Source organism: Saccopteryx leptura, chromosome 3, assembly GCF_036850995.1.
Source record: "Saccopteryx leptura isolate mSacLep1 chromosome 3, mSacLep1_pri_phased_curated, whole genome shotgun sequence".
Lineage (NCBI taxonomy): Eukaryota > Metazoa > Chordata > Mammalia > Chiroptera > Emballonuridae > Saccopteryx > Saccopteryx leptura.
The window spans coordinates 319,721,194-319,735,383 of record NC_089505.1 but is presented as its reverse complement, the minus strand read 5'-3'; the positions used below and the strand labels follow the sequence as shown (position 1 = coordinate 319,735,383).

General features: G+C 37.1%; 1 protein-coding gene across 1 annotated transcript in view; it reads left to right on the top strand.

The window, feature by feature from the left end:
- The window catches only part of RP1 (RP1 axonemal microtubule associated), a 375,598-nt gene that overhangs the window by 233,546 nt on the left and 127,862 nt on the right, over positions 1–14,190 (top strand). The window contains exon 22 of the mRNA XM_066379053.1: positions 919–1,073. Within this exon, the coding sequence (XP_066235150.1) occupies positions 919–1,073 (155 nt within the window). The remainder of the gene's footprint in view (positions 1–918; positions 1,074–14,190) is intronic.

Below are 14,190 nucleotides of genomic sequence, written 5' to 3'. Positions count from 1 at the left end.
ATAAAAAAACATAAAACCAACAGTTGATACCAGGTAGACTATCTTGAAATACCAAATTGAAATTTAACCTGGTAATAATGTAGACAAACTAAGCAATCATGAATTTGCATTTTTACCACAAAGTAGGGTGACAGTGGCTAATAGTCAACTGCCATTTTGGGGAATATCTCAAACTTAATCAAATTCAGGACCTTCTTCTCAGATAATTTTAGGGTGGTTATTCCCAACAACAATCTATGAGGAAGTAATGTATGAAGGAGTTCTTCTTACTCCAACCTGCTTAGCATTTACTTTAGGTCCTATATCTCTCTGGAAAAGTCAGTAAGTTTTTGATATGACAAAGTGACTTTATTTAGAAGTAAATATTCCAGGATACTTTTTTCACAACAAATCTAAGAATGTGCTCTGTATTATTTATAGAGAAAGGTATAGAAGAGAACTTTGGAAGAATGAAAGGAAGAAAAGGAGAGAGGGGAGAGAGGAGAAAATTTATTCCTACATGTCTTGAAGTATAATCAGCATTCATGGAAATTAAGTGTGCTGCATATTAGGCCACATGGTTGTCAACCTGACCACCTAATAAACTGTGTCACAGTGGCGGAACTCCAAGCAAGAGAAAGGCCGCAAACTGAATGCCTTTGTATTAGGGTTTATTTGTTACACTGGTTACTATTACAAATGGAGAAAATAAAACAGCAAGAGAGAAAAAAGCACAGCCAGAAATATATTTTTAATAAATAAAAAAGTAATTTGCTTATTTTTCTTTCCTTATTACCTCTTTTGACACTAAGTGTAGTAACATCTTTTTTAAAGTATTGTGCCACTTCTCGCAGTCCTTAGGCTATTGCTATTATCTGCCTTTGTCATGTGCTGGACTCCAGTGATCTCTGTGGCGTTTTTCTCTATCTCCCACACCAGATTGATACATTTCAAATAGAAGCAGTTTCTCTTGGAAAACTACAGAAGGTGCTGTTGCGCTGTGAGGCCAGTGACAGATCACAGTATTGGTATTGTGACAAGGTCATCGTCAGAGAATCTGGTATTGGATCTGAGTCCATCTTCATCTGTGAAAGGTAGTGTTGTTCTCCATGGTACTTCAAAAGAATGTGCTGCAATGTGGATAATGCTGTGTGTGTGATAATGTATTTGTGTGTTTTAGGTTCAAAGTTTTGTGTCATTTATGCTCAGTATGCCACAGCATGTATCACTTATTGATTAAGTAAATAATCTATTGCTAATATTGCAAGTAAAAATTATCTTGTAATTACTTAGTATTTCAATGTGCTTTTAGTATATTTAATATTTCACAAAAGTACTGAAAGTTTAACACTAGAAATTATTACATACATTGTAAGAATATTTGTTGGTGTTTTTACATTGCTAAAATTACAGTAATATAACAATTTTATAAGTAAATTAAGCAAGGAAAGTTTTAGAGAGAACTCTCAGAACAGAACATGAAAAACAAAAGACAACGATTAAAATCTAGATAATTTAGTCTTTCCCTTGAGCTGGGAAGCAACTCCTTCCAATTCTGACTTGGCCCTACTTCCTTAAACCTTGCTCTCTAGATTCTTGCTGAGTCTCTCAAGAAAACTCCCAGCTTGCTAGCTAGGCACTGACGTTTCTTGTCACTAGGTCTCTCAGTCACAGGGAAGAGGGTGGGTCCTAGACCCAAATGCAATTGAATAAGAACAGGTTTCTATATGAAAACCCAATCTATTGTGCCATGGAGTGAGAAACTTTTGGCTCTTTTTTTTGACATTTTGAATCTTCAATGTTGGGTACTGTTCTACAGCTTTATTTGCAAATAAATAATCATCAGGAAATGAGACCAAAAAATGGGCATAAGCAAGGGCATTGGAAACTTCAAGGGCACATATTTGAAGATGCCAAAACAAATGCAACTTTAATTACTAAGAAAAAGTGGAGCAAAAAAAAAAGAGTCAATTCAACTATAAACTCTAGACATAAGCCACTAAAAATTGCGAATACCAAAGATGATTGAAGATGATCATAACTGAAAAGGTACAGTGAGAACTACAGCAGGCTCTCCCTCTTTTTGCCTTTTTAGTCATTACATCAAGTCAATTCTTTTTTCAGAGTGCCTGTTTAATTCATCCCTTCTTTTCTGTTATCACTTCCTCTTCTGTAATCAGTGTCCTTATTTCGTTAAGCCTAGAATATTACAATAGTCTTCTAATTATTTTTTGTTAAATTTTTATTGAATTTTTTAGGGTGACTTTGTTAATAAAATGTACAAGTTTCAAATGTACAATTCTACAGTACATCATCTATATATTATATTGTGTTTTGCCACCCCAAGTCAATTCTCCCTCCATCACCATCTATCTATCTCTCCTCTTCTACCCTCTTCCGCCTCCCCCACCCTTATTCTCTCCTGAAATCCCCACACTGTTGTCTGTAAATTTTATTTTCTTTGCTTAATCCCTTCTGTTGGTCAAATAAGTTTGTAAAATATGATTTTTATGTTTGCTCACTTATAGTTTGCATTGGGGGCTGGGCAGCACCAGGTATATGTGGTCTGTGAAATTGCAAATGACCTTCCTGCTTGTGATGGGCCATTTTTTGCTAATGTTTGCTGGAGGAGAGGTTTTCTGCCAAAAAGTTTAAAGGAAGGGAGAAGGAAAAGAGGCAGAAAAAAAGCCATATTTGCAGAGAAAGAGAGCAGAGAGAATGCAGAGTGCTGCAGAAGAAGCCGATTTGTGCAGAGAGAAGAAGCTGTGCAGATGGGGAACCACTGCTGAGGGGCTTTGGGACCCCTACTGAGACTGGTGAGGCCTTGGATTCTAGGAGGAACTGGAGAAGATTATGAAACCGGATAATGTGTCAGGGTTTTATAAGCACTGAATGAAGAGAGAAGTGTTTTCCCTGTGTGTTTGCTAATCACCAGGTGCGAGACTTTAATAAAGGAATAGCCCACCATTTTTTGGCTCCACTGTTTCTTCACTGTCTGTCTGAATTCAATGAGAACCTGCATGTACATGGCTGGTTCTCATCCCATGCCCACAATAGATTGAGTTTTCATATGGAAACCTGTTCTTATTCAATTGCATTTGGGTCTGGGACCCACCCTCTTCCCTGTGACTAAGAGACCTAGTGACAATAAACATGATAGTGGCAGCTCCTGGCCTTACGCCTTCACCTTTTTCACTCAGCTGTGTTTTATTCCTCACACTGGAAGAACTATGGGGTGATTCATCTAGGGTTTTCTTCTTCAGTTCTTAGGTTTTGATACACTTTGTCAAATAAATTCAGTTGATTTCTTTTAAATGTATAAACTCCTGGGGATAATTTAGATTTATTCATCACATTATTCATGCTTACACATATATACCACACAATGGGTGCTGCCCCGACCACAATTAGCCCACTGCCTCCACACATTGTCTGCTGTATTACTTTAGCTCTTCTCTGTGCTATGGCGATGTGTTCTTGTCTGGAAGGAAGAGATATAAATGATAGCTTAATTTTAGTTTCAATGGATTGTAACTGAAATAATTTTAATTACAAAATATTTAAGCAACCAGAAGTAATTTAACAGATATGCACTACACATAGTAGTAGGCACTAAAGGAATGGTAACCAATGCTCGTTCACACAATACCTGATGAAGTGAGTAAGTTGCAGAAATACTTTCTTCCTCTGTAGATACGGAGATGAGGCAGATCCTGCTGCTTTAGTTCTTAGAGAAACATTAAGAATAGTGGCACCAGGAACAAAACTTAGGCCCAGTGAGTTCTTTTTTACAACAAAAAAAGACTACTGTGAAGCCACTCACAGTTGCTGCTGTGCTATCAGCGCCTTCTTTGTGTGTGTGCAAGGTCAAAGACAAATTACTCTAAGGAAGGAGCCAGTCCAGAAGGCTGCTCTTAATGAAAGGAGACCCAAAGAAACTGAGTGGACCTCTTTCTGGACAGCCTAGTGTATTCTCAGTCCTGGTGCGGGAGCTGGCCACGGTGGGTGCCGGGCACACTCATTCTGGGTTGCAGGTGCCGCAGTGCTCAGCTTTATACATCACAGAAGAAAAAGGAAAGAAAGTCTCAGTCACTCTCCTTGGTGCTTCTTCCTGGGACAAGAATTTAGGGCACAGCTGAATTAAGGCAGAAGACCACCAAGTGTTCGCTTCTGTTCTGAGTTAAAGGGGGAAGCCATGCTCAGCTGAAACACAAAGCATAGCTACGGGGAGAGAACACTTTTGTGCTCACAGATGCTTCTTGTGAGGATTTGCCTCTTTTTTTACTCCCCTCTTCTATTGAACACCCACATCCTTATGATTTTATTTTATTTCTATACCTGAAGATTTTATTTTTTTGCTTTTTGTGCATTTAATATAGATAGAGTTTCTATCATTTATACATAAAGTTTGACTGGTTGAGGTTTTGAGCAAGCAAAATTTGTATTTGAATCAGGCAGACATTCTACTTACTATGAATTGAAGTAAATACTCTTTACTATTTGTATTAGTTTTCCACGGCTGCTATAACAAAATACTACAAACTTGGTGGCTTAAAACAGCAGAAATGTAGTCTGTCACAGTTCTGGAAGCAAGAAATCCAGGTCTCAGCAGGGCAATGCTCCCTCTGAAGTCTGGGCAATGTTAAGCCTAATCCGGAGGAACCTGAAACATTGAAGACACGAACAAAGTCCGTCGATTACACACCAAAGCTTTATTGTCTGGCTTGGCCAAGTGGCAGCAACTCCGACAGAAGTCTGAGGGAGAGTGCTCCGGCCCTTTGTTCTACCTAGTTTTTATAGTTTTGTAAGTGGGAAGTACAGAAGCAAAAATTGTAATTAGGAGCCCTTTACCACTATTGGTTATAGTCATATGTCCTTTAACATGATAGGACCGTGTACAATTTGCAAGCCATACATCATTTTGGAGAAAACAAAATTTATAAGTCAACACAATTTTAGAAAGATGTCTCTTTACATATTAAAAGGAATTCCTATATTTTCTAGTCTTTATTCTCCATCTCTCTGTCCAGAGTCACACATATTAACCACATGCATTTACATAGGAGAGGTAGTTTCCGTGGGGACAAATGCCCACAAATGGCTCATTGCTATAAGAAAAGTTTTATTTTGGCTTTTCTCTTCCTGCACCTGGCTGGCCATTCACCCCTTTCCCCACAGGTGTGGTGGAATGTCTGGGAATCCATGTTTTCCTTCCCTTTGCATTTACAGTACAATGCCAAGGGCCATCCTGGTTTTAGGCCAATCACACAGTACAGAGATTATTCTCAAAATTTCTCTGCACACCTTAACCCAAATTAATAAAATGTTCTTCAAGCCTCTTAAAATATTAGTATTCTGCAGCTTTTGTTACTTTACAACACCTGCGGCTGAAGTGGCGCAGTGGCTCCTCAGGCAATGATCCTCTGTTGATTCTTCTAGTGCTTCTGGTGTCTGGGTGGTGGCCGCAGCGCTCGGCGCCCCTTGGTTTGCAGCTGCATCACTTCAGTCCATGCTTCTGTTGCCACAGGGCTGCTTTTCCTTATGTATGTAGTACTGTGTCACTTTTCCTTGTCTAACAAGGACACTGGCCATTAGACTAGAACTTACCCTGCTCCAATATGGCCTCATCTTAATTAATTAATTAATTACATCTGCAAAGAGCCTGTTTCCAAATAAGGTCATCTTCTGAGGTTCTGAGTGACTATCAGTGTTGGGAGCACATTGTTTAATCCACTACTTGAGTAAAACCCACAATGTGCTGCTATCCACTGCAAGGTTTATTCACATTAAATTAGAGATCACTAGACTTTTTTGTGTCTCACCAAACTTGTAGTATTGTGTACATGTATGTGTTTGTAGAACTTTAATACTGAAATTATTAAAAGAGTTAGTACCTAATTTTTAATAGAAACAATGTTGTTTATGAATATATTTGTTAACCCACTTGACCTAGGAGGGGTTTAGAGTCCCAGAGGCTACAGAAAAGTTCCCCAGCCTGTGGACAAGGAATCTCTCAGTGACTCCATCCATTACTCCTGACTAGATTGGGAAATAACGTTGATGTGATCTGGTGGGAGCTGGTTATTGGAAATAAAGGCCTACTGAGGGAAATTCTAAATAGAAAGAGATTTTTAGATGTAGGAATTGAAAAGTAAAACACAAATAAGTGATGTTTTAAAAACTAATGGCTTGTCAAGCAGAACATGGCCTGCTTTGTCCTCCCCAAACCAAATCATGGTCTGATGGGTGGAGTAACCTTGAGGCGTTTTTCCTTAAGGAGTAAGGACAAGATGCTGCACAGTGTTCCTCAGCCAGTGTTTTAAAAGTATTTCAGTCACATTTTTATTCATGATTCTTTACGTTTTATGTATGTATTTATTTACTTACTTACTTACTTTAGAAAGGTTGATATTATTCTCTTTGCGTCAAAATGTCTTATTCTATGGCTAGAATAGACTTTCAGCAATACTTTTTGTAGATGGAATGCCCCTCAACTCTAGCTCCATGGCTCATTCTTTTTTTTTTATTCCCCCTGTATTTTTCTGAAGCCAGAAACGGGGAGAGACAGTCAGACAGATTCCCGCATGCGCCCGACTGGGATCCACCTGGCATGCCCACCAGGGGGCGACGCTCTGCCCACCAGGGGGCGATGCTCTGCCCCTCAGGGGCGTCGCTCTGTTGTGACCAGAGCCACTCCAGCGCCTGGGGCAGAGGCCAAGTAGCCATCCCCAGTGCCCAGGCCATCTTTGCTCCAGTGGAGCCTCAGCTGCAGGAGGGGAAGAGAGAGACAGAGAGGAAGGAGAGGGGGAAGGGTGGAGAAGCAAATGGGCGCTTCTCCTGTGTGCCCTGGCCGGGAATCGAACCCGGGACTTCTGCACGCCAGGCTGATGCTCTACCACTGAGCCAACCAGCCAGGGCCACATGGCTCATTCTTTTACAATCCTCAACATTATCTAATTGTTGAAAAGAGAATCTGTTATCCATAGCAAACAATTGCTAGCCATGCCGGCATGTGAAGCAGGCATTTGAGCAAAGGGTAGGGAGGCCTTCACACACTAGGGATTGCACTCATTGGAAGTCATTGCAGCTAAAACCAGCCTTCAGCTCCAGTAGGGCCATGCCAGACCAGGAGTATGACAGACATGGCTCTCCTCTGCTCCTGGTCAGCTTCAGTGCGGTTCTTAGTTAGTGATGCCCAACCTGAGTTCACTCAACTCCTGACCCTTCCCTAGTGCTTAGTGTCGAGTAGCTCTCACTGATATATTTACTAGTAAATTAACCAAAGTGTGTCATCACCTCTGCCAGAGAGGCTTTTCTGAAACCTAAATTTGAGTGAACTGTCACTTCCCTGTATACCTTTACCAATGCACATAATGTTAACTAAGCACTTACTATCTTCAATATATTTCTATATTTATGTTTATGCTACTTAGCCTAACTCTTAAAATTTCCTCAAGGTAAGACTAATGTTTTATATGTTTACTTTCAGCCCCTACTATATTTCCTGGAATAGAATAAGGTAAAATTACATGCATATTCAACTGAATCAAAGGGCATGTATTAACTAAGACACCATAAACCCTAAGAAAATTCAAATGAGCGATTTGGAATTAGATCATGGAATCTAAAAGGATATATCTTAATCTCATTAAGACATATATAAATAAAACTATCACTTAATGTGTATTTTTACATCTTAGTACAATATGAAAGTATGATTCTTAGAATTAGCACAAGAATTTTAAAAAAAGGTCTAACATCCCACTGGTATAGATTTTTAAGGAGTACAAGGTTTATAAGTCTCAGAATATCTCAGTCTTGAAAAATTGAAGTGACTGGTCAATCAGACACAGCAGGGTTTCCCCACCTTCACTGGCAGGGAGGGGCATATTTTCTACTGCTCCATCTCTGCTGCTTCAAGCACCAACAGGGTTGCATCGTGATGTCAGAGATTCTTAAACAGAAGCAGAATTGATCATCACCTCTGCACCATTCCATCATTATTGATCATAGAGCTTTGTGCCAGCTCTGGTGTTTATTTCAAGAAAATCACACATGAAGGGTCATGCCCTTAAGGTTGAATTAAAGGACCTCAGTGTCCATAGAACAAACCCATAGTAGAATATAATAGGTGTTCAGAACATGTGTGCTAAATTGGTGAATCTGGGAATGACTTATAAACTAAGTCATGTATAAAGCAGGGTTGAATATATCATTTGTTGGAAAGGGTCAGGAAAATACTAGCGGTAGACCTATTTAAATAGCACCCTTTCTTTGCATAATTACAGTTGTCAAAGGAACTGTTACACACCTTGGCCAGCTATGAATGAAGGTGTTAGTCTGTGGGGTTAAGTTTAAAGTGAATATAACACTTTTGCCTCCCCATCAACCTTTCTAGACTTCGATTCCAATTCTCCCTAATAGAGTGCATTTTGCTTACTTTGCTACACATTCTCCAGGAACATTAATACTCTCTTATCTCACATGCCTTACTCAGCTCATTTTACTCCTTTTTTTAATTTAAAAAAAAAAGAATATTAGGGTGACACTAATTTATTAGGGTGACACTAGTTAATATAATTATACGAATATCAGGTGTTCAATTTTACAACACATCTCTGTACACTGTATATTGTGTGTTCACCCTCCTCCCCAAGTCAAGTCTTTGTCTATCGCCATTTAAGTCCCCTTCTTCTACTTGCCCCTCTCTCAGCAATCACCTCACTGTTATTTGTGTTGATGGGGATTTTTTTTTATCCTTTTTTGCTCTATCTCTTCATCTCCCTTGCCAAGCTCCCCCTGCCCCCTCCCCATGGCTTTCAGTGTGCTCTCTATGAGTCTGTCTCTGTTTTGCTTGTTAGTTCATTTTGTTCACTAGATTCCACATATAAATGAAATCATATGGTACTTGTCTTTCTCTAATTGGCTTATTTCACTTAGCATAATGATCTTTAAGTCCATCCATGCTGTTACAAAAAATAAGATTTTCTTCTCTTTATGGCTAAGTAGTATTCCATTGTGTACATATATCACAGCTTTTTTTCTTTTTTTTCTTTTTTTAAAGATTTTATTTATTCATTATAGAGAGGGGAGAGAGAGAGAGAGAGAAGGGGGGAGGAGCAGAAAGCATCAACTCCCATATGTGCCTTGATCAGGCAAGCTCAGGGTTTTTTGAACCGGCAACCTCAGTGTTTCCAGGTTGACACTTTATCCACTGTGCCACCACAGGTCAGGCTATCACAGCTTTTTTTATCCACTCATTAACTAATCAGCACTTGAACTGTTTCCAGAACTTGGCTATTGTAAACAATACTGTAAATTTTGTAAACAATATTGTAAAGTGAGATAGCTGGGTCAAAAGGTAGTTTCATTTTTAATTTTTTAAGGAAATGCCTACTGTTTTCCACAATGGCTGCACAAGTCTGCATTCTCACCAGCAGTGCAGGAGGATTCCCTTTTGTCCACACTCTCTTCAGTACTTACTGTGTGTTGATTTGTTAAAGAGCACAATTCCGACAGGTGTGAGCTGGTATCTCATTGTGGTTTTAATTTGCATTTCTCTGATGATTAGTGACGTTGAACATTTTTACAAATGCCTATTGGCCATCTGTATGTCCTGTTTGGAGGTGTCTATTCAGTTCTTTTGCCCATTTTTTAATTGGATAGTTTACCTTCCTGGGGTTGAGTTTTAGAAGTTCTTTATAAATTTTGGTTATTGACTCCTTATCAGATGTATTGGTGAGTATGTTTTCCCATTGTGTGGGTTGTCTTTTTATTTTGTTAATGGTGTATTTTGCTGTACAAAAGCTTTTTAGTTTGATATATTCCCACTTGTTTATTTCACTTGCCTGTGGAGATATATTGGCAAAAATAATACTATGAGAGATATCAGAGAGTTTACTGCCTATGTTTTTTTTTCCAAGATTTTTATGGTCTTTTATCTATTTTGTTTATTTTTGTGAATTGTGTAAGAAAATAGTCTAGTTTCATTTTTTTATTTGCACATATCTTTCCAATATTCCCAACACCATGTATTGAAATGTTGTCTTTACTATAGTGTATGTTTTTGCCTACTTTGTCAAATAGTAATGGACCATATAAGTATGGGTTCTTTGGGCTCCCCATTGTCTTCCATTGATCTATATGTCTGTTTTTATACCAGTACCATGCTGTTTTAGTTACTATGACCTTGTAATATAGTTTGATATCAAGTAGCATGATTCCTCTCACTTTGTTCTTTTTCAAGATTGTTGTGGCTATTCGGGGTATTTTGGGGTTCCACATAAATTTTTGGAATATTTGTTCTAGTTCTATGAAATATACAATTGATATCTTGGTAGGAATTGCATTGAATCCATGGATTGCTTGGGTAATATGGGCATTTTAATGGTGTTAGTTTTTCCTATCCATGAACATGGTATATGCTTCTACTTATTTGTATCTTCTTCAATGTCTTTCTTCAGTGTCTTCTATTTTTCTGAATACAGGTATTTTACATCTTCCTTTAAATTAATTTCTAAGTATTTTATTCTTTTTTGGAGGAAATGTAAATGCTAATTTTTTTCTTTCTGAGATAAATTATTATTATCTCAGAAAATAAATGCAACTGATTTCTACTGTATTTTCCCATGTATAAGACACTTTCTTTTCCAAAAAATTTGGGCTCTAAAAACTCAGTGCATCTTATACAGTGGTTGTAGAATTATATATTTACTTGCTTTTTTCTTGGATAAGAAATTTTGTGAATTTTATGATGAATAAAACTTGAGTTCAATAGCTTTATGTAATACATTTTTTTTTTCAAATTTTGGGCCCCCAAATTAAGGTGCGTCTTATACATGGGAGCATCTTATACATGGGGAAATAGGTATATCCTGCTATTTACTGAATTTATCAGTTCTAGTAGTTATTTGGTAGAAATTTTAGGGTTCTTTGTGTATAGTATCATGTCATATGCAAATAATTGCAGTGTTACCTCTTCCTTTCCAATTTGAATGCCTTTTGTTTTATTCTTCTTGTCTGATTGCTGTGGTTAAGACTTCCTGTACTATATTGAATGAGAAAGATGATAGTGGACCTCCCTGTCTTGTCCCTGACTTAAGGAAAAGACTTGTAGTTTTTGCCAATTAAATATTATGTTGGCTGTGAGTTTGTTATATTTGGCACTTATTATCTTGAGGTCTATACCCCTAATTCCCACTTTGCTGAGAGTCTTTAACATAAAGGGGTGCTGAATTTTATCTAAATAATATTTTTTGCATCTATTAATATGATCATGTGATTCTTATCTTTTATTTAGTTTATGTGGTGTCTCATGTTTATTGATTTGTGGATATTGTGCCAACCTGACATCCCTGGAACAAATCCCACTTATCATGGTATATGACTTTTTAATCTATTGCTGAATCCAGTTTGCTAATATTTTGTTGAGGATTTTAGCATCTATGTTCATCAGGGATATTTTTCTATAATTTTATTTTTCTGTAGTGTCTATTTGGTTTCAAATTAGGATAATGCTGGCTTTGTAAAATGAGTTTGGGAGTCTTCCATTCTTTTGAATTTTTTGAAATAGTATCTTTAAGAAAGATAGGTGCCATTTCTTCTTTAAATGTTTGGTAAAATTCACTCATGAAACCATCTAGTCCAGGACTTTCATTTGTTGGGAGTTTATTATTATTATTATTATTATTATTATTATTTTTACTGCTTCAGTTTTACTGGCTGTAATCTGCCTATTCAGATTCTCTGATTCTTCCTGATTCAGTTTGGAAAGATTGTATGTTTTTAGAAATCTATCTATTTCACCTAGGTTGTTCAATTTGTTGGCATATATTTGTAATATTTTCTTACAGTTCTTTGTATTTCTTCGGTGTCTATTGTTACCTCTTTTCTTTCATCTCTAATTTTATTTACTTGGGTCCTCTCTCTTTTTTTCTTGATGAGTCTATTTAAAGGTTTTTCAATCTTGTTTAGCTTTTCATAAAACCAGCTCTTTGTTTCATTGATCTTTTGTAATTTTTTTAGTCTCTATTTTGTCTATTTTTCCTCTCTGATTATTATTTCCTTCCTTCTACTCACTTTGGGCTTCATTTGTTGTCTTTTTTCAAGTTCCTTTAAGTTTAAAGTTAGATTGTTTATTTGAGATTATTTTTGTTTCTGGAGGTAAGACTTATGCTATCAGTTTCACTGGGGAACAATTTTTTTTTTCATTTTCTGTTGCATGAGGTTTTAGAACAGTTTCTATATATATCTGCATCACTGATTCCAAATCTCAAATCTGTTTTTTGGTGCATGCTCTAGTTTTTATGCAATTTTATTTTCATTTTGTTACAGTTAATCTCATGCATTGGTTTTTAAATTGGAGTTAAAGGGCAATGACTCTTGGATTGAACATAACCACAAGGCAATTAATGTTTTACAAACATCACTTTTACAAAATTGTAGTTGTTTTTAAATGTAAAAAGTTATTATTACCTTCTTATAAAAACACCCTCTTATTTTGTTTTAAGATTGAATCATGGTTTTTTTGAGTAGGTGTAAATGTAAGAATAGCCCTGAAACCTTCTGTTATATATGTGGCTGTTACACACTTCAACGTCAAAGGTGCAATATTTCATCATTTGTGACATGTGCATATATTGCCTATTTTCAAGTTCCCATTGGCGATCAAGTTTCCCTTGGGCTCCTCATATTGTATGTCATAATTGTGAGGAAATGCTTCATGACTGGACAAAAGGAAAACTCAAAGGAATGCCTTTTGGTATTCCCATGGTTTGGCATGAATCTAAGGACCACAGCAGAGACTGTTATTTCTGTCTGATCCATACAAAGGGCATTGGCAAGAAAAAATGGCATATGATCGCATATCCTAATATTCCTTCAGCAATACGACCTATCCCACATCTGAGACACTCTGGTTCCAGTTTTCAATGGTTTTATTTCTTCTAAGGATGAAGAAAGTGAACCCGGTGATCAAGTGTATTTTGATAAGATGCATGAGGAAATGGTTGTAGAATCTGAAGGGTCTTCTTCTAATGCAAAGCAGTCATTAACCCCTCAGCAGTTTAGCCAACCCAAATTGAACGACTTAGTAGGAATGACATAAAAATTGTCCTCGGCTTTCTGAAGTATGGGGAGCATAACTGGATCATTTATATGGATCTTAAAATGGTAAATTTCCTGCTAGGACAACAGAGAGGTCTCACGAAGTATCCTTGCTTTCTCTGCTTGTGGGACAGAAGAGCTCAGGAGAAACACTGGACACAGAAGTAGTGGCTGAAATGTGAACTTTGGAAGTAAGGATGCAAAATATTGTGAATGAACCTGTAATTGAGACAGGATCATTTTTCCCCCACTTCATATCAAATGGCTTAATGAAGCAGTTTGTTCAGGCTTTGAATAGAGAAAGTGAATGCTTTCAACATATTATTTCTGCTTTTCCTGCCTTGTCTTTCAAGAAGATAAAAAGCAGGTGTATATGATGGACCTCAAATTTGAACCCTCATACGTGATGAAGAACTTGCCAGGAAGATGAATAAGGAGGAGAAAGCAGCATGGTAGTCTTTTGCAGCAGTTACAAAGAACTTCCTTGGCAAGAAAAAAGCAGAAAACTATGAACTTCTGGATCAAAGGATGCTGTTGGCTTTCTGCGACATTGGATGTAACGTGAGGGTTAAGATTTACTTCCTGAACAGTCACCTTGATAAGTTTCCAGAAAATTTTAGTGCTGTTAGTGATGAGCAGACTACTGCTGGAGCACCCAACGAGACTGTCCTCAACAAGTACACAAACGAAACAGCTACAAACACAAATTTTTACCTGAATAGAATTTAAATAAGTTTTGCGCAAATTTTATGATTAAAATAAGTGTTTTAATATGTTCTATTTAAAAATTGTAGACAAATTCTGATGCAATCATATCTTTTAGTGTATTAGTGTATTTACTGCATTATATGAATTATTATATTTTCACAAAAATGATGCCCAAGAAGACATTCTCCTTCATTATGTTAAACTAAATGTTGAAAATTTTATAAGATGAAAACCTAGAATCTTAAATTGCAAAAAAAAAACTAGCTTACAGAGAGAAACTAATGTTAGATTTGAGATCGGCACACTTGAATTAGGTAGTAACAAGTGTTTTTGTGGATGCAACAAAAATTTTGTTCCCCAGTGTTTTCCTCTTTGGACTGCTTTTGCTGTGTCCCACAG